Source organism: Typopeltis vanoorti, chromosome 24, assembly GCF_054136105.1.
Source record: "Typopeltis vanoorti isolate ZY-2024b chromosome 24, IOZ_Tvanoo_1.0, whole genome shotgun sequence".
Taxonomy (NCBI): domain Eukaryota; kingdom Metazoa; phylum Arthropoda; class Arachnida; order Uropygi; family Thelyphonidae; genus Typopeltis; species Typopeltis vanoorti.
Genome location: NC_143572.1, coordinates 55,088,732 through 55,110,865, shown reverse-complemented (window position 1 = coordinate 55,110,865; position 22,134 = coordinate 55,088,732). Strand labels below are relative to the sequence as shown.

At 34.9% G+C, this 22,134-nt stretch overlaps 1 protein-coding gene across 7 annotated transcripts in view; it reads right to left on the bottom strand.

The window, feature by feature from the left end:
- The window catches only part of LOC150093229 (uncharacterized), a 307,481-nt gene that overhangs the window by 267,391 nt on the left and 17,956 nt on the right, over window positions 1–22,134 (bottom strand). For all 7 annotated transcript variants that reach the window (XM_090413531.1, XM_090413528.1, XM_090413534.1 and 4 more), the window contains exons 5-6: window positions 5,847–6,022; window positions 4,667–4,792 (exon numbers count right to left, since the gene is read on the bottom strand). In XM_090413531.1, the coding sequence (XP_090269657.1) occupies window positions 4,667–4,792; window positions 5,847–6,022 (302 nt within the window). The remainder of the gene's footprint in view (window positions 1–4,666; window positions 4,793–5,846; window positions 6,023–22,134) is intronic.

Genomic DNA, 22,134 nt, shown 5'->3' with positions numbered 1-22,134 from the left:
GGGGTAATATGATTGGCACTTACAAACTTCTGAAAGGACTATACAGAATTTCAGTAGATGGAATTTTTCATTTTATGGAGGTTGGGGAAAGGATGCAAGGTCATTCTTGGAAGTTGAGAAAGAATGCTATCAAGAAGGGAGTGACTGATAGATTTTTCTCTCATACAATGGTGCATGATTAGAATGAATTGCCATTGGGTGGGTGTGTGCAAGTAGTGTGAATGAATTCAAGAATAAGTATGGCCTCCCTCGATGAGTTCCTGAATCCCTGGAGGTCTATCTTAATAATCATAACAATAATAATGGCTTTCTTTTGTTTAGCTTGTTTTTCACAGTGCTTTGCTTCCTTAGATTTTCTCTGTATTCTCTAAGGGCACGAGCTGATTCACGTGCCAGGAACTTCCCATATGTTTTCTTCATTTCCTGGCAGGCAAGTAAATCAGTTCATGCTCTTAGAGAATACAGAGAAAATCTAAGAAAACGAAGCACTGTGTAAAATTAAGAGATTATTAAGAGAGACTTCCAGGGATTTAGGAACTCACTGAAGGAGGTCTATTATTTGCACCAGCTGCCATACTTATTCTTGAATTCATATGCTTCCTTCTTTTCTTTGAGTGCCCTGTTTATCTTCCTGAATCCACCAAGGAGTTCTGATTTTTTTTTTTTTTTATCTTTACAGACAACCTCACCATGCCTCTCTGGCTGAATCAGTCAATGTTTTCTTCATGGTTTGCCACTGAATCTCCATGGTTTGGTTCTTGTTTTCAAACTCTTTCATTTTTAATTCAATTATGTTTGTGTATTTGAGTCTACAGTTCACTTCTGGAAGCTGCTCAACTTTGAGATCCGTTTTAAAACTTTCTTAAACACTCTTCTTTTCAGTGTGAAATTCAATTTTATTCTGGTCAGAACTAAATAATAATCACTTCCTATTTCAAATCCTCTGTATATTCTTGTGTCCTGAACCAGTGTAAAAACATTGCTATCAACTATAACATAGTTATGAGAGATTTATATTTTGCATCTTCTTTCAATGTGAATTTGTGCTCAATTTTTATGTTGGAATATGGCATTAGTAATAACCAATCCATGTCCTGAACAAAAATCCAGCAGGCATTTACCATTATTATTAGCTTTCCTCTTTTCTCGAAACATTTCCTACTCTGCTTTTTAGCTCTCCAACAAAGACCAACTTTTCCATTGTGCCAGCTGCTTTCTCAAATGCCTCAAAAAATTCCAAAATTCCTTTATTTCTTCCTTGATAGAACTTTCTGTGGGACCAGAAGTACAAATAAACTTCATTATTCAGTTCCCCATTCTGATATTTGCTCACATCCCTCTACTTGATACTGCCCTACAATTCAAGAAGATTAATCTCATATTTAGTGTTGAATACTATAGCTACTTCTTTTCCCTGATTGTTATTGCCTGAGTATAACATTTTGTATTATTTATTTTTATTGCTTAGAAAGATCTCACAAGTTTTTGTCTTTTTTGTTTCAGTTGCATGTCTTGAACCGATCTTGAACTCTGGGACTTTCAGAAAAAACAGTGAGATTACTTCAACAGATGAATGTACAAGTCACTTTCCATTCAGTTCACAAACTTAATACATTTCTTATCTCACCAAATGTCCTCCTTTATCTTATCTTGGAGTTTACAGAATACCCTGCTCGTGTTTCTTATGTTATTGTAGACAAACTGGTCAATCTGCACAAATTCATTTGTGCAGATTGACCAGTTCTTGATTGACCAGTTCTTGATCGTCTTGAAGAAGATCAAGAATACATTTCTCTTAAAGAACCCAACAAATATGGTTTAGAAAGCCATGCTTTATCTACAAAACCAAAATGTTACACAAAAGTTACTTTCTTCTGGAAAGATTCTACAAAGAAAGCTGTGAAGCACACATTCACAGCCCGAACCTGAACAAAAGCGATTGCCTAAAACTTTCTCAATTTTGGGAAGTTATGTTAACTAATACTCACCATTCTTAATTGTAATTAAATTTTGCTTATATTTAAAAATAATTAAATTAATTAATTTATTGTCACTTATTTTGAATATTTAGTATTGCAGTTGGAGCTATTCTCCTGCAACCTATAGTGCACGTAACATCATGTGTTTTCAATTAAACTATTCTTTTTTAAAGTTTTCCTAACTGTATTAACAATGGCTATGAAACTTGGCCAAAAATTTTACAAATAAAAATATTAAACGTAAGTGGTTCTGGTATTAATATTTTATGATGAATTATTAGCATTCAGGTGTGTGCGAGATCTGATCTAAGGATAACGTAAACAGATTAAGAGAAGAAAGATTAGCAAAACAGGTATTTAATCAAAGGAAAAGACCTAGATTTAGGTGGATGATGTAGTTTCAAATGTCTTAGAAGACAGAGTACAAAATGTGACAATATGACATTCCAAACAAATGACAGATAATTTGGAGGAAAATTGTTGATCGGAAGTTATTAATAGCTTAAACTGATTCATGTAGTATGCAGTTAAAGTATTCTGTACATCCCTTGAAGATACTACCAAGAATTTGATGATGATCATAGATTCTTAATAGAATGGCTATATTTCTAATAGAACATTCAGTTCAAAACAGAGTAGTAACAAAACCTAAATGGTTGATTATTCATCATTTTAACAATTCACGAGGATGGTGCTAACTTACGACTTTCAGTATACATCCTCATGCTACTTCAAATTAAGTCTGCTGCAACAATGTCTCAGAGTTAAATCAACATATTTGTCACATTTCCAAAGCTACAATTCTAGGGTTCCACCATTAACCAGGAATATCTGAAATCACTATTCTTCAAACTAATTTAATTGTCATCTATACTGCCTTAGATTTAGCTCTGTGACATACATAAGATTCTAGGTTATTTATTATATATCTGTATATACACTGGTTGGAAAGAAGTCAACAGACATCCCAAAGGGCAAGTGAATCATACCATGTAACGACTGTTTGTAGCTGGTATAAATTGGAGGAATATGATGCTCCCAAGTCAGTGCAACTTTGTCTAGATGAAATGGCTGCGAGAGGGAAACTGACAAAACCTCTTTGAAAGAGGTGTTGTGATAGGATGCAATGTTGCAGGCCTAACTGTTCAGCAAATTTTTGACAAGTTGGCCCATTCCAGGTCAACAATCAGTAATATCATACTGAGATGGAAGTGCAAGGAGTCAACTGCCAGTGATAACTGAGGTGGTTGGTTGACCACATTCACCGAATGTGACCATACGATGCTATGAAGGATGATATTTAAAAAACAACATTTGTCACCCAACATGTTGAATATGGAGTTCTGAGCATTGATTGGAACACAAATCTGAACAAAAATATTCAGAAACAAAAATTATAACATGGGTTTCCATGGTAGAACTGCATATGCAAGCCCCACATTACCTGAACCAACATGCAGTGCATCTTCAGTAGTGCAAAGAGCATGTACAATGAGACATGGAAGCTTGGAAAGCTGTGTTACAGAGTGACAAATCATGCTATATACTCTACTAAGTAGTTGGACAAGTGTGGGTGTTGAAGATGCCCAGACATGTCTTTTACTAGAGTAACTCCAATTATGAAATTCAGAGGTGGCAGTGTGATGGTGTGGTCCTGTTTTCCTGGTTTGACTTCAGACCTCTGTTTGTGGTGTCACGAACACCGAACTCTGAAAGGTATCTAAACATTCTGGACAATGCAATGCTTCCTACTTTGTAGTTCTATGGAACTGACAATGTACTGTGTCATAAGGCTGCTGCTGTAACTGCGTGGTTTGCAGACATGAACATCACCACACTTCACTGGCTTCCACAGAGTTCTGATATCACTTCTATTGAACATCTGTGGGATGAACTGGAGTGCTGGGTGATGTCAAGGGATATCTGCCATGCAACAGTCAAGGACCCCATTACATGCCTACAGGGAGAATGATCCAAAATTCCCACTGTTTGCAATCATACACTTGTGGAAAATATGCCTTGCAGGATTGCTGCAGTCACTGCAATGAAAAGAAGTCCTACATCGTATTAAGGTGGGCACCATCGCTATATGTTCCTTGCACCATGGTGTTCTTTGACTTCTTTCTAAGCAGTGTATATTTGGTATATTTGGTTGCTTTTTTTTTTTGACCCCCACCATTATTCACTTCACTAGTCGGATAACATTAGGATTGAGTTCTTCCTAATTTATTTCTCTTGGTTTTGTTTACTATCACACTGCTAGTAAGTAGGTGGGTGACCTATCCATTACTGTTTACCACCATGTTATAAGCTTGTATGCATGGCAAGATATGGTGAGAGAGAGAGAGAGAGCGAGAGTGTGTGTATCCATGTGTGTACTTCTGAAGATGTTTAAGCCTTTGTGTCAACGCCATTGTAAAAAGTAGTTAACCACTTAGACCTAATTAAATTCACAAATCATTAACAGTAAAGTCTTTTCATCATTATCTGCAATCTGCTCTTGCTACTATTCATATAAGTTATTCACATTCCAATAAATGTGATCTTAACTACAAATGACACCTGACACCTAAGCATCTAAAAGAAAGACAGAGGGAGAGAAAAAGCATCATACAGAACTTGCTTACTACACAACAAATCAGTATAATTATTATTATAACATAGCATTTTTAAATTTAGGTTTGTACCTAGAGACTGTACAGTTCTCTGTGCTGAAGGAGAAGTTTGAGTTGGAGGGCTGCTCTGAGTTGTAGTGGCAACACTAGATGCAACAGTACCAGTCACTGATGTACAGGATGAAGATGATGGAGATGCTGAAAAGGATACATCAAACTGAATCATGTGATCTTTTAAGCAGTAAGTTTGTAAGTGACCTCTTAATTTATGCAAGCTTAAATTAAGCAAGTTTAAAATAATGTTTGTCAACCACATTTATAGAACAGCACCATTAGAGGCATTCATGAGAGCCTGCATTTTCTCATTTTATTTTGCTGAAGAATGTTGATTATTTAATTGGAAAAAAGTAGTGTTTTGAGTCATTATAAAGAATAACTGATATAAATATAGATGATACATCTACTGGAAGTGCATGTTTTTTTCAATTTTTTTTTTTACTTTTGTACTTATTTTTACTTATTTTGTGTTAATTACTCTTATGGTTAGTAATCATTTTGTAGTTTTCCAGCAGAAATGATGCAAGCACTCAAGGAAATCCATTTCGCTTGAAATGAAACTGGAAGTGCTATAAATGAGGCAAAAGCAAGGCACAGTAAACATGCTCCGAATAAGAGCGCAATATACTATTTAAGACAGTGCTGATAAAATTAATTGATTTTTCATTTTTCAATCAATTGTTTGCGGTATACTGTGTTGGTTAAAGTGAATGCCCAGTCTTCCAACTAAAGAAAATGAATGGTGTGTACTGGAAAAGGAAACTTAGTAGGATGCAAAAGTTACTCTCATAGGATTAATACTGCATTTTTTGGTGATTATTTACATTTTGTGTGAATTTAAATTGCAAAACATTCTGGAATGTAAATCATCACATTTACACCTAAATGTATAAATTAAGAACTATATGTATATTCTTAAAAGGGCCATAATAAGAAACCTTAAAAATAATTTATAACTTACATTTTCTTACATTAATTCAATCCATACATGGCTCTAATATTTCACCATATAAGTAATTCTAATTAAGAACAGAGGTAAATGTAACAAGGCTGAAAAAGAATTTATATTAAAAGGTGCATTATATAATAACTTGAGCTCAGTATTTCATAAAAACATGGTCATTTTTCTATTACAAAGTATTAGTTTTAAAAATTCAGTTTTTCTGATAAATGATTAAGATAATGCTTCTCATACTTTCTTTATTTCCTGTAACATATGGAGGAGGCATAGCTGAATTTTTGGTTATCTGTGCAGTAGCAGCATTGTTAGCAATACCAGTAAAAGCTGTCTGAGGAACTAATCGAGGCATAAGAGGAATTAGTCTTCTTCCTTCTATTGCCCATTCTGTAGATGTATTTGGGCCTGCAATCCTATTTTAAAATATAAAGAGCCATTGTTAATTAACAACAGTTATTGGTTGGTTTTCCTTAAAACATTGTGAACTCTGGTGAATTATATTAGGATATAAATATTCATAGTCATTTTTCACATATTAATTTCTGATGACTAATAATTTGGTAAGATCATCTAAGAGTCAAAGATAAAAACTGAGAAGAGACAACATAATCTGTAAGGAATGCAAAGACCCAACCAACGATTTAATCTAATTCACCTTCTTATGGTGGATGCCATTATGAGGTATCCACCTGGATACAGAACAAATGAGAATGAGATGGGATGGCAATCTGATTCTGTTCTGTACATTGGTAAAATTATAATAACATTCTGTATTGACTTTAAACCACAAACAAATATAATAGTACCAAATGACTGAATATGAGGACAAATAAGAAGATGCAGGAATAAATATGGACTCCATTGTTTTTTTAGAGAACCAGAACAAAGAGCAAAAAATAAGATATTGGAAAAAGAAATTAATTAGAATCAAAGAAAGTCACCATAACAAGCCTCCCTCAAAGGAAGCAGAGGAATTAACGTTTTCTCTGCTTCCTCTGAGGGAAAGTCAGGGTGATCACAGCTCTGTGACCGTCATTCTATTTGAGGGGGGTTGAGAAAAAACTGTGTCCTGTGGAAATTTCGTGCTTGCATTTCAGTTGACACACTACATATCATAATGGTTCTTTAATTGTAATCAAATACATGGGGTGGGAGGAAAACAATGTGTTTGTTTTAGGATATCAGAAAACAACAATGAAGGAGAATGCTATATTTGAATTATTCAAAGGTGTAAATATTCATTTGCTGACAACACTACACTCCATTCCTCCTTTTCATTTGACAAACTTTTCAGTGCTCAAGTATTAGAATCCTCAAGATCTACCACGAATAGCAACTTGAACTCAGATCTCCTAGCTATATCCCAGTGGGGCAAGGACAACCTTGTAAATTTCAATGCTATCAAAATGCAGTCCTGTCTAATCTCTCTAGCAAAAAAGAGCTCGCATGCCTTCTCCAGTAAATTCAGTAATACTGTGGTATAAGCACAATCAGATTTCTCTTCTTGGACTGACCTGCACCTCATATCTTTCCTGGCACAACCACATTTCAACTATAGCCTCCGCAGCCGTCAAAATACTTGGTGTACTTATTCGCACAAGACACTGCTTCACACCTGCTAACTCTATACAAAGCCCAAATCTGCCCATGCATGGAGTATTGCTCCCATATTTGGGGTGGTGCACCAAAATCCTCTCTAAGATTGCTTGATTATGACCAGAAGAGGTCAGTTCATGCGTGATCAGATATCATCATCATTATCAATTTCCTGATATATACCCTCAAGGGACAGGATATGAGAGTACTACATAAAAAATTGCATCATTACTAATTTCCTATCCACAATTTTCCTCCAAATTAGTCTGTTACTTGTCAAGACTCCAACATTCTCAGATCTTATATTTCTATCGTCTAAGGCACTTTGTACTTTATCAATCCACCTATATCTTGGTCTTCCTCTGGGTCGTTTTCCTTCCAACCTGGCAGAGAACACTTGTTTTGCTAATCTTTCCTCACCCATTCTGTTTAAGTGACCATACCACCTGAGATTAGCTCTGCTAATGAATTCCTGAATGCTGTTCACGCCTCTAATTTTTCTCAGGACTTTCATAACTGCAGTCTCTAGTCTTCGGTCAGATGTTTTACTTCTGACCCAGCTCTCATATCCATAAGTTAAAATTGGCTTGAACACTGTCCTGTATACAGTGTTAATTTAGTGTTTTGGCTAATTTCTCTCTTATTCCATATAAATTTATTCAGCTTTGTTGATTCTGATTCTGCTGTCTATTTCCATATTTAATTTACCATCTTCACTAAAAATTGTGCCTAAGTAGCTGAAATGTTTTACTTCTTCTATAGGTTCTCCATGCAGTTGATATTTTCAGTCTTTGTCTTTTTAATGCTGACCTTCATACAATATCTACTACAACAGTTATTCAATTTAGTCAGGGAATCTTGCAGACTTATACTGGATTTATTTAGAAGTATAACATCATCCGCATAAAGCAGAGCTGAGATTAACATCTCCAATTTTCATATCAGGTTTAATACCACTTTCCTTCATAATGTAATCCATATAGATAATGAATAACAGAGAGGGTTATGTACATCCATGTCTGACACTAGATTTAACATTAAACCACCTTCCTGTACTTCCTTCAATTCTAACTGCTGACTTACAATTGCTTGATATAATGCCCATTGACACCATACAACTGTAGCATTTCGAATAGCTTCTCTCTTGGTACCTTGTCATATGCCTTTTCCAGAGCTACAAATTTTAAATATATATCTTTGTCATATTCCCATGATTTCTCAACTATCTGCCGTAAAGTGAAAATCTGATCCTGACACCCTCTATTCGGCCTGAATTCAACTTGTTCTTCACCAAGCTTCTCTTCCACAATCCTCAACCATTTCTAAAATATATTTGCATATATCTTACCAGGAACACTCAGCAGAGAAATACCTCTGTAATTCTCACATTCAGTTTTATTTCCCTTTTTGTATATGGGTACTGTGAGAGTTCTACTCCAATTCATCCAGAATTCTTCCTTTGTCCAGTCCTTATGAACTATGCAGTACAGCCACTGTAAGACGTTTATACCTCCATACTTGAGCATTTCTGGTCGAATATCATCTACTCCTGCTGCCTTTCCACATTTCAGGCTTTTGATGGCTTTTGTACTTTAAGGGATATGTATTCCTGCCTGCATGCCTGGTCAGTGTTTCATTTAGCAATTTTTCGAAGTAATTACTCCTTACTTCAAGGATATCTTTTTCTCCAGTTTTCATGTCACCTTTATCATCTCTAATTCCTTTTACAGCACTCTTTATTCCATTTCTGAGCTCTTCAACAACCTCCAAAATATCTTGCCATCTTCTTGATATTTATTTCCTATGTTCTTACTAAAGTCCTCCCATGACTTTTGTTTAACTAGTTTTACAGAGTGTTTAGTTTTCTTACATTTGTCTCTGTTTTTTAGTGGAACCTGTGGCATAGTAATTAAATAAAAAAGTAACACATAAAAATGAACAAATATGAATGCTTATTCAAAAAAAGTTGTGAAACTATCTTGCACCGACCGAATTTAAATAGAAATGACTGTATGTCTCTCTCAAAGATCTGGGAGACTTTTATCTTATGTAAAAAAAACATTTATCTTAATAGATTAAATTTTTTATTTCTATTATTTCCTAGCACGTGGTAACAATTGTATTTTAATAGGTGATCCACTGAACGTTTGCCTGTATTCCATTCCTATTACTGTTACAGACACTGAAGATGTACTATTATTTTTAGTACGAAATATCTGTCTTTTACTAATTAAAGATTTCACTGTGGTTTTTACATGTTACTTTATTATTTAATTTGTCTCTGTATTCTCTGAGAGCAGAAGCCGACTTATTTGCCAGGAACTTTTGATATGCTTTCTTTTTTTCTTTCACTGCCTCTATCTTCCTATGTCCACTATGGAGTACGGATTTTTCTATCCTTACAGACAATCTCACCACATACCTCTCTGGCTGAATCAATCAGTGTTTTTCTTCAGCACTTGCCACTGAATCTGCAAGATTTGGTTCATGTTCTCAATTTCATTTTTTTCTTTGATTATGTTTGTGTATTATAGTCTACAGTTCACATCTGAGAGCTGCTCAACTTTTATTCGCTTTAATACTTTCTTACATGTTATTCTTTTCAATATGAAATTCAATTTTATCCTGCTCAAGACTAAATGGTGATCACTTACAATTTCAAATTCTCTGTACACTCTGGTATCCTGCACCAGGTATCCTGCACCACTATCAACAATAACATTGACAATAACATAGTCAAAAAAAAAAAAAGTGAATCATCATTAATAAGCTATGTGAGAATGGGAAATGTAAAGGAAAACAAGTAGAAATACTTTCATTCCTGGTAAATGAATCATTAATAATTAACATTTGTGATATTATATCCGTGTCCTATAAGTTGCTGGTGGAGTGAACAGCGTGTAATCCTATAAATTCTAGACATGCACAAGTGTATTTATGATGGCATAATTAAAAAACACGAGAAGAAGAAAAGCGATTTGTTTTCAGAGTAATAACTATAGGAAAGGGATAATTCAGTGAACTGATAATGTTGATCAGGTGATTCGTTTAGGCTTGTCAGGAATACAAGTAGGTTGATGGAGCAGCAAATTATCTTATAAAATTTTTTGTGCTTGTTATGTGCATTTATTTCTGTTATATTTATATTTTGCTTCATTTTCTAAGAATTTCTTTTTGTTTACTGAGGATCAGTATACATTTTACACAGTGATAGGATATGCAATATTCGATCATTATCGACACTTTCACAATTTCTACTTTTTTTTCCCTTTTCTTTTGTCACTGGTTCTTTCTTATCAATAATAAATATCTTGCTTCTTATAATACATAGAAGTGTTCATTTTTATTCAGGAATATATAAATTTTTACTATGTCTGTTGTTTCTAAAGGCTGAAATAAAAATGTTCCTATACCATGAAAAACTATGCCTCAGAAGCAAGAAAATAAGTAGCTTTGTTTATCACTAAATATAGCAACAATTAGTGTAATCAAAGACAACTGGAATTACACTCCTAATAAAATTCTTTTTTTTTTTTAAATAAGTTAGGAAATGCAATGATCTTTTTTAGTTATCTTACATTAGCTACTTAGGTGGCACCTTTTGGAATTGTCGGTTATTGTTTAATTAGCTTTTTACATGTACTGAAGATGGCTGTGATACTCAGGCTCAAATTCTACTAATAAATAATATTTTACGTGAGTTAATTCCGTTATTATAATTTTAATTAATATGTCTACTCATGGTATTTCCTTACTGAAACACTCCTAATGGAAAAATGCTTCCCTCCCACAGACTATATACTGCATGCATGAAAAACAAAACAGACATTGTAACACTAAACACAGCAGTTAACTAAACACATTTGTTCTAACATCTCCTTTCAAATTTTCAGTTTCAGAAAATACATAACAGCTTCTTATAATGCAGTCATTAGACAGCACACAGTTTATGTAAAGCAATATATTTATATATTGCTTTACATAAACTGTGTTATATATAATATAAAACATGAAATGCTTTATATTATATATAAATTTATATCTGAATCAGTTTGAATTACATATGAGATATTTGATATCATTGCGACACATCAGAAATGTGAATTTTATAAATAAAATTCTATTAAAAAAGTAACAACTAACATGCCATATAAGCTTTGTGAAAATGTGACCGCTAGTTCTCGCCAGTGGTTTATGCACTTAATGGACACTGCCCAGTGTGAACATGTTAAAGAAATACCATTTTGACATAACTGGTCTTATTGAGATAGAGAAGACAAAACAGCTAAGGGACTTTTAAACACTAAGCATAAGATATTATATTCAGGCAATAGTGATTATGGAAAGGTACGAGTAGTTTTAGTATTCAACATTAAACATGTAAATGATAGGCAATTTTGAAATTGGATATTGGACAATGAGACATTTGTGGATATGGTGCCACAGAAAATTCTACAAAAGGAAAATGTAGTGTTCTGGGTCATTATAGAGAATAGATGATATAAAGAAAAAGTCGTTCTTCTTGGAAACCTATACAGCAGAGTAGGAAAGGAATTCCAGAAGAGAAACATTTTGGGAAACCTTGGATTAAAAAAAAAAAAAGAATAAAACTGATAATGGATTTCTGTTCAAAACACGGACTGATCAATTAATAAACACTATGTTTCATCACAGAGATGTGCATAAATATGAGTGTTTTTTTTTTCCTCTCTCCAACTGAGCTTATACATGAAAGATAAAAGGTAAAAGTACCTAACCTATAGCATAGTGCACTCTCTCTCTCTCTCTCTATGTCTGTGTATGTGCATGTGCGTGTGTGACAGCAGGAAAGAAGAGGTGGAAGCTGTAGTTCTTGAGGGAAAACTTCACTTCATGAAGAATTCTATTCCAGAGGATAGAGGTAAATGGAATAAAAGCAGAGAAGCCGGTTCAATATGTATGCAGCTGTACTGAAAAGGGATGTTGGGCAGCTATTGCTCTTGTACTGACAGGCCCAACAGAAAGTGAAGGAATGATGGTTGCCAGTTCAGCGGAGCACTGTCCATGGCAGTACCAACAGAAAAGACACAGGTGAAACAGTGCATCTGTGAGGCAAAGGTTGAAGTGAGTCAGTAAGGGAGGGAGGATCATCTATGAGCTGAACTGCTCTCCTCTGAAACAGCACAGAATTTTTAAGGAGGTTTTAGGTGCACCATACCAAACACATGAATGGCATTCTAAGGATGCGTGAATTTGAGATTTGTATAGATTAGTAGCATCTTGAGTGGAAAAAAAAAATGCCTAGTGTTTTAGAAGCTGGAGGTAAATGTGAATCCAAGGGGGGGGGAGAGAAGTAAGATTCCTTTTATGGGAGAAAAGGAAAGATTGTTTTGGTAGCAGTGAAGGCAACCAGGTTACCCTCTCCCTATTGAAAGATGGTATGGACATAAGTGTTTAAGGCAATGATTGCAGATGATCATGAGATCTGGAATAATTTGTTGAATGAGTAGGATGAATGAAAACCACTATCATAAAGTTATGGATAGTATTTATGGCAATTGAGAGTAAGTCATTTATGAGAAAGATGAGAGAACACAGACAGCACTAATGCAGGAGTGCCTTGATGCCACACACGATCAAAAGCATATTTTCCCAAACCTTTCCAAGGCATACGTTTCCAGTGATGAAAGAAGTAGGCCAAGAGGTCAGAAACCATATTGGTCATGACTGATTAACTGGTAAGCTTCCAGTGGTGGTGAAGTTGACTGTTGATGCCTTTTTTCCATTATTTAAAAAGGACTGAGATGATGGCAGTCAGTGGCCTGACAATAGACTTTTATCCCCCCCCCTTTATTTTTAAATAGGTTGGATGTGTGATTGCTTTCGTACACTAAGATAAGTACAAGCTAAGTATAAAAACTGTAGAGATGATACAAGTTAGCTCTGGAGCACCATGTCGAGTACACAAATGGAGAGATGCCATCAGAATCAGAAAACTTTAGTGTTCAACTTATTTAGTATTCATCTTATGTCTTTTTTCTGAAAAACTATAGGAGGCATGTGATCAGATTCTGGTATGATAAGAGGCAATTTGCCTTGGTCATCTAGCCAAGAGTTGGAGGAAGAGAGTGATGCCATGAGGTCAGCTTTATCTTTGGATACTGTAACAGTGGTGCCATCTGGATGAGTGAGAGAGAATGATGGAAACACAGGCGAGTAGAAGTTGCGTTCAATGACTTTTGCAAGGAAACATGAGACACAGCTTCCATTTGGACAGGAGACAAGCTTTCAGCTGTTGACATTTAAGAAGCCAGATTTAGATCTGCTGATGACTGTTTTACATTTATTGTGTGCTTCAGCATAGATTGAGGATGAAACTGGAATTCTTGATGTAAGCCACTTGTTTTTTTTTTTTTTTTTTTCCCTTCCTGCAACTGCTTTGGTAAACTTTCTTTGGAACTGGGGCTTAGAAAGTGGACAAGAATTTTGGGGAGAATGGGAAATGAAGGCCCTTGTGCCAGTGAGGAGAATTTGTATGACTCGCTCAGAACAGATGTTTGAGCCAGAAGAAGATGGAAAGGAAGAGTAGCATCATTCTGGAGATCATCCCACTCGGCACCTTTACAATGTGCCAAAGGACACGAGGTTGGAAGTGGCTGGAGGAAGAGCATTCTGTGAGATGAGACTTGCACAAGATTGTGATATGAGTTGCTTAAAAGAGAAGTCACCTCTACAGTGTAGCCAGAAGGAGAGCTGGTTAAAAAGAAATCAAATGTAGTCAGAGAATGAAGAGGATTATCAAGATTTCAGGTAGGTAGAGTAAATTTGCATTAGGTCACTACTTACAGCAATAACTTCTGCATCTCATCTATGTTGTTCAGTAGCACTGGAAAAAGGGAGCCAGCGGAATTTTGGGTGTTACCGTCAGCTAGGAAGATGATCTAACTATATAAAAGCCAGATTGGATGATCAAGCTTCATGGAGAGAAAGGTGATCAGGTCAGAGTGTTTTTTTTTAGAGTTTGAAGACTGGTAAATGCAAAGTTACTAAATGGATAAGGACACCTTGAGCAAGAGAAGGTCAAAAGCAGGTGATGCTAAATTAGATATCTCTAGCAAGCAACATCATATCTCATAAAAGCACAGATGTCACCCTTGTGGTGAAAGGAATCATGAAGAGTGTAATTTGGGCATTGAAAGTGGATAGTAGTTGATGTAGTTGCAATTCATGTTTGTCAAGAGTAAGAGGTCTGGTCTAGATGATTAAGTGATGGTGAATGGCATTTGTTCATGCCACTAAAGTGGATGTGAAAATGAGTTTTTATCGTGCAAATTTGCATGTTAAGTGCTATTAGAAATGAATACCTCTTTTCATTTAATGACATGGTGCAAATTCATCATAAAATAGAGGTTTGAAATGCACCAAAATAATACCTATTAGTTTCTGTAGTTGGCCATTACTTTTGAATGTTCCTTGCAGAAAATAGTCAGATCCTTATATGCACAATAAAACTCCTAGCCATTTGGAAAGCAGAAAATTTGACTTTATTCTTCAGTCTTAGCACAAAGCCTCACCAGGTCTACATCTGATAAATGGAATCCCATTGAGTCATATACATTGAACTGACTCATCTGAAAAGATTAATTCTTTTTATCTGTTTCCACTTAGCATGTCCTTTGCATATTTTAAATATAGAGTACGAATGTTTAATGTTTATTTCCTGAAATATAAGCTTAAGCTGCTGTCTACTAAAAGACATTCAACCAACCAACCAGCTGACCTGGTTGGCCAATTGATTAGTATAACAAACAGGCTGCAAGTTAGAATCCCATTGTGAGCATGAATGTTTGTGATTGTATTTATGTAGGAGATGAATTTCACTGCCTGATGTGAGACCACTGACCATTTATTGGTGGCATGAAATGATTTGAAAGAGTTCTGTTTAGTCTAGAGACTAAACAGAATTAAAATTGAGCAGCTTTTATAAGTAAACTATAGACTCAACTATACAAACATTATTAAAGCAAAATGAGACAGTTTGAAACTAAGAACCAAACCTTGGAGTCTCAAAGGTAAACTCGAAGAAGACATTGATTCAGCTAGGGAAGTATGCGGTGAAGTTGTCTGCAAGGATAGAAAAATAAAACTCCATGGTGGACACAAGAAGTTCAAGAAGCAGTCCAGACAAAGAAGAAAGCATACCAAAAGTTCTTAGCATATGTTGGCAGATTCCATAAAAAAATACATAGAAAAATGTAAGAGAGTTAAGCTATGTGTAAAAGTAGCTAAACAAGAGTCATAGGAGGCTACAGAAAATAAATATCAGGAAGGTGGCAAAATGTTCTGGAGACCATTGAAAAGCTTAGAAATGCAGGAAAGAGTACTGTAAAATGAATCAAAGATAATAAAGGTGACACAAAAACTGAAGATAAGAATATCCTAGATGTTGGAGTAATTACTTTGAAAGACTGTTAAACGAAATGAAAATGACATAACTGTGCTAGAAAATTTTCAAGACAAAAATTGGAAGGGCCACTACCCAGACCGGTTTCAAATTTTGGGGTCTCATGAGCGGGAGCCAGACCCAGAAGAGATACCAAAGTTGAAATAAGGCAGAAGTCACATATTTCCTATACACAAGTAGTCAAACTTGGAATTTTGATTGGAATTTGAAATGTAGAAAGCTAGCTGGATAGATTATATTCGACCAGAAATGCTTAAGCATGGAGGTATGAGTTTTGCAGTGGCTACACTGCATAATTCAGAGGGCCTGATTCAGGTCCAATTCCTGATGATTGGAGTAAAGCTATCATAATTCTCATCTATAAAGAAGGAAATAAAGCTGAATGTGAGAATTACAAAAGAATTTCTATACTAAGTGTTTCAAGGTAACATTTATGTAAGCATACTTGGAAAGAGGCTGAAAAAGATTGTGGAAGAGAAACTGAGAGAACAAGTTGGGTTCAGGCCAAATAGGGGTTGTCAGGATTGGATTTTCACCATATAACAAATAGTTGAGAAATCATGGAAATATGACAAGGATCTGTACTTAAATTTCATAGAAAAGGCATATGACAAGGTGGACAGAGAAAAGCTTTTCAAAACACTAAAGCTATATGGGATAAATGGAACAATATACAGTCTATATTTAAGCTGCAAGCCAGCAGTTAGAACTGAAGGAAATATAGGGAAGATGGTTTGATGTAAACTCAGGTGTAACACAAGGATGCGTATTACCTCCACTCTTATTCATCATCTATTGGCAGAATATGAATCACATTATGAAAGAAAGTGGCATTAACCCTAATATTAGAAATGGAGATGTCAAACTTGACTCTTTGCTTTATGCAGATGATGTTGTCAAGAATACATCTAGAACAAGACCCCAGGATTATCTAACTAAATTGAACACCAGAGGTAATAAATTTGGCATGAAAATCAGCAACAAAAAGACCAAAACTATGAAAATGAACAGGTACATAGAAAACTTCAACTCATTCTAAATGGTAAGCCTACAAATTTGGGGGGGGGGGTGTATTTTACTTGTTTAGATACAGTTTTCAGTGAAGACGGCAAATTAAATCTGGATATAGACAAAGAATAAGCAAAGGTAGTATAATGGGCAGCCAGCTAAAGAAATTTATATGGAATAAGATAAAAATTAGCCAAAACACTAAACTAGCAGTACATAAAACAGTATTCAAACCAGTTTAAAGTTACAGATCTGAGAGTCGGGTAGATGTAAACTCAGGTGTAAGAGACCACAGATATGAGGGTTCTGAGAAAAATTAGGGGAGTGAACAGATGGCATCAATGGCAAAATCATATTAAAAATGAAGATATTAGAAAGGAACTTGACATTGTTAGCATTCAAGAATGTGTAAATAGAGTTAATCTAAAATGGTGTGAACACTTAAATAGAATAGATGAGGAAAGGTTAGTAAAAACAAGTGCTTGATGCCAAGATGGCAGGATAGAGACCAAGAGGAAAACCAAGGTCTAGGTAGATTGATTCAGTCAGACATGTGTTAGAAGCACAAAATGTTAGGTATTACAATATTGGAGTATTCACAAGTAAAAGATTAATTTGGAGGAAAATTGTTGACATGAGATTAATAATAATGTAATAAACTTAATTATGTAATGCTGTCAATGGGAGCTGAACACCCCTTGAGGGTACATATCAGGAAATTGATAATGTAAAAAATAAGGGGAAAAAAGTGTGTGTGTATTTACACACACTGCTTGAAAAGAAGTTAACATGGTATACCCCACCCCCCATGAGCAAGGTGCATCATGCCATGTAATGAATCATTTGTAGCTGGTATAAATTGGAGGAATATGATGCTCCCAAGTCAGTGCAACTGTGTTTGGGTGAAATGGCTGTGAGAAGGGACCTGATAGAGTTTGAAACAGGCATTGTAATAGGATGCCATGTTGCAGGCCTATCTGTTCAGCAAATTGTTGACAAATTGGGCCATCCCGGGTCAACAATCAGTGATACCATACTGAGATGGAAGCACAGGGAACCGACTGCTAGTGCCACCTGCAGTGGACAACCCACTACATTCACTGAATGTGACTGCAGGGCACTACGAAGGATAATGTGTAAAAACCAACATTTGCCAGCCAACACATTGAATGTGGAGTTCTGGTCAGCTACTGGAGTACAAATCTGACCAAAAACATTCAAAACCAAGGCTCACAACATGGATTTCCTTGGTATGACCATAATATGCATGCCCCGCATTACACATTCCAACACGCAGCATCATCTTGTACAGTGTGACATGGAAGGTTGGAAAGCTGTGTTATGGAGTGATGAATCATGCTACACCTTCTACTGAACAGATGGACATGTGTGGGTGGCAGATGTGCAGTGAACATCTCTTATCAGAGGGCATTAACCCAACTATGAAATTCAGAGGTGAATGGTGTGATGGTATGGGCCTGTTTGGTCTTAGACCTCTGTTTGTGGCTGCGCAAGTATTGAACTCCGAGAGATATCTTGGAGTTCAATGGGCAATGTAATGCTTGCTACTTTTTGGCATTTCCATGCAACTATTGTATGAAATGTGTCAGTGACACATCGTATAAGTAATAGTAACTTAGGCTTGACCGGAGTGTGTTTAGCAATCGCATAATGTTATATTTAGATCCTATGATAACTCAAGACAAAAATTAAGAAGAATAAGGAGTTTGTATCTACTTAGTGTATATACTATGAATATTCCTTGGATTTTAATAAATGGCTTGTAAACAACATACTGAACTGTGAATTATCAATGCACCATCTCCAGAAAAATTTCGAACCTGTATGCGAGTAATACATGCGATTTTTATTGCCATAACTGATTTAAGGTTATAGTAGGATAAAGTGGGGAATATGATTATGATTTCAGATACCTGCATTATCTTTGATTAATATCTTATACTCTCATTCTCAATATATAGTCTAGCTGGCACAGTCGATAAACAAATAAATTTGCTAGACTATAGAGCAGTGGTTCTTAACCGATGTTCCGCGAGCTGGTTACAAGTGTTCTGAGGTGAAAGATGTCACATTACACAATTCTAAGTGTAATTAGCTACTCTGATCCAAACAACTGAAGACTGCTATGCACATTGACTTCTAAACCAATAGAATATCAATAGAATATCGCTTATAGGTCATGTGTTTGCAGGAAGGGCAGGAAGGAGAGCCTCTTTTACAGTCATTCAGTGATATGTGTTTGGTTTGTGTGTTGTGTAACATCGTAATAGCGTGCAGTCCATTTTTAATGTGTATTTGGTTTATGGGTTGTCTAATATTATAGTAGTACACAATAGATAAATTTATTATTAAACGAAAACGTGATTCTGGAGCAAATATTAATGATGGGGTAAGTACAAGTGGAAGTAATGACGTCGCTGCAAATACGACTCATACAGAAGACAGCATTAGACGTAGTGAAATAAGAAAAATTAATAGACAATATTCGGATGAATATTTAAGTTGCAGTTTTACATAGACCAGTGAAGAAGAATGTCTATTCCCTAGTGTCTTGTATACAGGGAAAAAACTATCCAATAGCACAATGGTTCCTGCTAAGTTGAAACGTCATTTTACTATGAAGCACGAAAATCTTGCTTCAAAAACTAAAGATTATTTCAAGAGATTGTCAGACATGCAAGTTAAACAAGTAAAATATTTTGAAAAGACTGTTAAAATATCCGATAAGGCACGACTTGCGTCACATAAGGTAGCTGAATTAATTGCTGTAAAATTAAAACCACATACTATAGCAGAGTCTCTTATTTTACCGGCATGTTGTGGAATAGTAAACATTATGTTTGGCGACGAAGCAAAAAAGAAAATTATGAAAATTCCTCATCCAGACGATACAATAAAAAATAAAATTAAAGCTATGTCAGATAATATTGAGAAAACAGTTACCAATAAACTTTCCAAACAACATTTTGCTTTACAAATTGACGAGTCCACTGACATTAGCAGTAAAGCTCACATACTAGGATTCATTCGTTTCATTAATGAAAACGAAATAGTGAATCAATTTCTATGCTGCCGAGAACTTACCGAACATACAACAGGACAAGATATTTTTGACTCTATTACATCATATTTAGAAAATTTTAAAATTTCATGGGAGCTGTGTGTAGGAATTTGTACAGACGGTGCTCCATCAATGGTGGGTTCTATTAAAGGATTTGTTACCCTTGCAAAGAAAATGAATCCAAATATTATATCTACACACTGTTTTTTGCACAGAGAATCTCTAGTTTCAAAAACATTACTGGCAATATTAAGACTTGTACTAGACCAAATTGTAAATTGGTAAATTACATCAAGTCAAGACCTTTAAAAGCAAGCTTTTTTAAAAACTTTGCATATCTATGGAAGCCAAGTACGAATCTTTGCTTTTGCACACTGAAGTAAGATGGTTATCCAGGGATAAAGTGCCATTCCGAATTTTAGAACTTAAGAATTATTGGCTTTTTTTCAAAATGAAGGTACAGATGCATTTGTAAAATGCCTTCAAAATGATATTTGATTTTTTTAACGATACTTGCGACATAATGATTAGAAATATATACACGTTAACACAAGAATGATGTTTAATTTGCCAAATATTTCGGTCTGAATATTACACACCATCTTCAGTAGCTACATAGGAATAGTTTTAAAAAACAAAGTGGAATACGAACAATTGATCATTCACGCATAGAACGAGCCGCGTGATGTCATATCGCTAAGTATTAGAAGAGTAAACATTTTTAAAGTCATAATTAAAGATATTAATTCAGAAATTCATATAATAATCTTAAATAACATTAGACTAATATAGGAAATTTACAAAAAAAAAAAAAAAAAATTAATGTGTTATCCTGATTAAACTTTCCCAAATTTTTGATATAGATATATACAGTCATATACAGAAATATTTGGCAAATTAAACATTATTCTTGTGTTAACGTGTATATATTTCTAAAATGATATTTGGTGTACTAAAATGGCATATTTAGCCAATATTTTTAATTACTTAAATAGTGTTAATACAAGTATCCAAGGAAAAAATGAAAATATTTTGACATTCACTTAAAAATTGTCAGCTTTTCAGAAAAAAGTATCTCTTTGGAAAAACCACATATCAGAAAAAAATACAGTAGATATGTTTCCTTCGCTCCATAATAAAAATGTCGAGGGAATTTATTTCCGTTATAACAGAATATTTGACAATATTGGAAGAAAAGATTTCAAGTTACTTTCCTTTCTTAAATACACACAAATATGATTGGATACGAAATCCATTTGGCACGGTTAATACATCGAGTTGTGAATTTTCATTACAAGAAGAAGAATTTCGATTTTTATAGTCTACAAACCTTGCGATTGTTTAATGTTATGTTCTTGATAAAAATTTTATCACATAAAAAATAATAACGTCGTCCAAAAGAAGCAAGTCCAATTCTTCTACTGCTAGCAAGAAAAGAAAAACATTGACTTTGGAAACAAAACTCAACATTATTAAGGATTTTGAAGGCGGAATGAAAATTTGTGAGCTAGAAAAGAAGTTCGATCTATAGGAATCCACAGTAAGAACAATCATAAAAGAAAGGTTTACAGATTTTGGAGGACATAGATTCTAACGAGGAACAAATTGAAGCCACAAGGCAAGGAATAAAAAAAATCATTAGCTTGCTATGAAGAAATTTTGCGTGACAAGAAAAAGATATTATGCCATCAGACGAATCTATTAGATTTTATGAAACCATTGACATTGAAATAACTTAATTTTTTTTATGTACGTAAAAATACAATTTTTCTTAAAAAATACTATATTTCTTAAAAAATATAGGTGTTTTTGTAAACCTTTGGTCCCAATTGTATGTTTGTATATATAAATTACATCGGGGTATAAAAATTATACCCCGAGTTATGCGAATTCGACTTACGTGCTTTTAGTTGGTCCCACCTACCATGTAACTTCGGGATTTTATTGTATTTAAAAAGATGAGCACTGATGCACTATGCACTCTCAAAATTTTCATACATCAATCATACACTCACTGAAATGGGCAGGTGACACACACACAAACATACCTAGTCTATCAGACTAGGTATGTTTGTGTAAATACATACATAAATACAACTTGAATGGAGTGCTTAAGGGTCAAAGCTATATAACTGAGAGGAGACCTCCACATAGGGGTGCAGGGAATTTAAAGGAATGCAGAGAACCAATCACGGCTTCTGACTTAATATCCAATCCTCACCTTCTCGCGGTGCAACCTGTTACTTATCTACCTGGATACTGAAACGAATGAGGATGGGCTGGTAATTTGGGATTTAGTCGACCAAATTGTATTCTTATTGGCTTAAACCAAAATATCAAATGATGTACAACATGACAGAATTTCATGCCGGCTGGGGTGTCGCCCGGTTAAACAA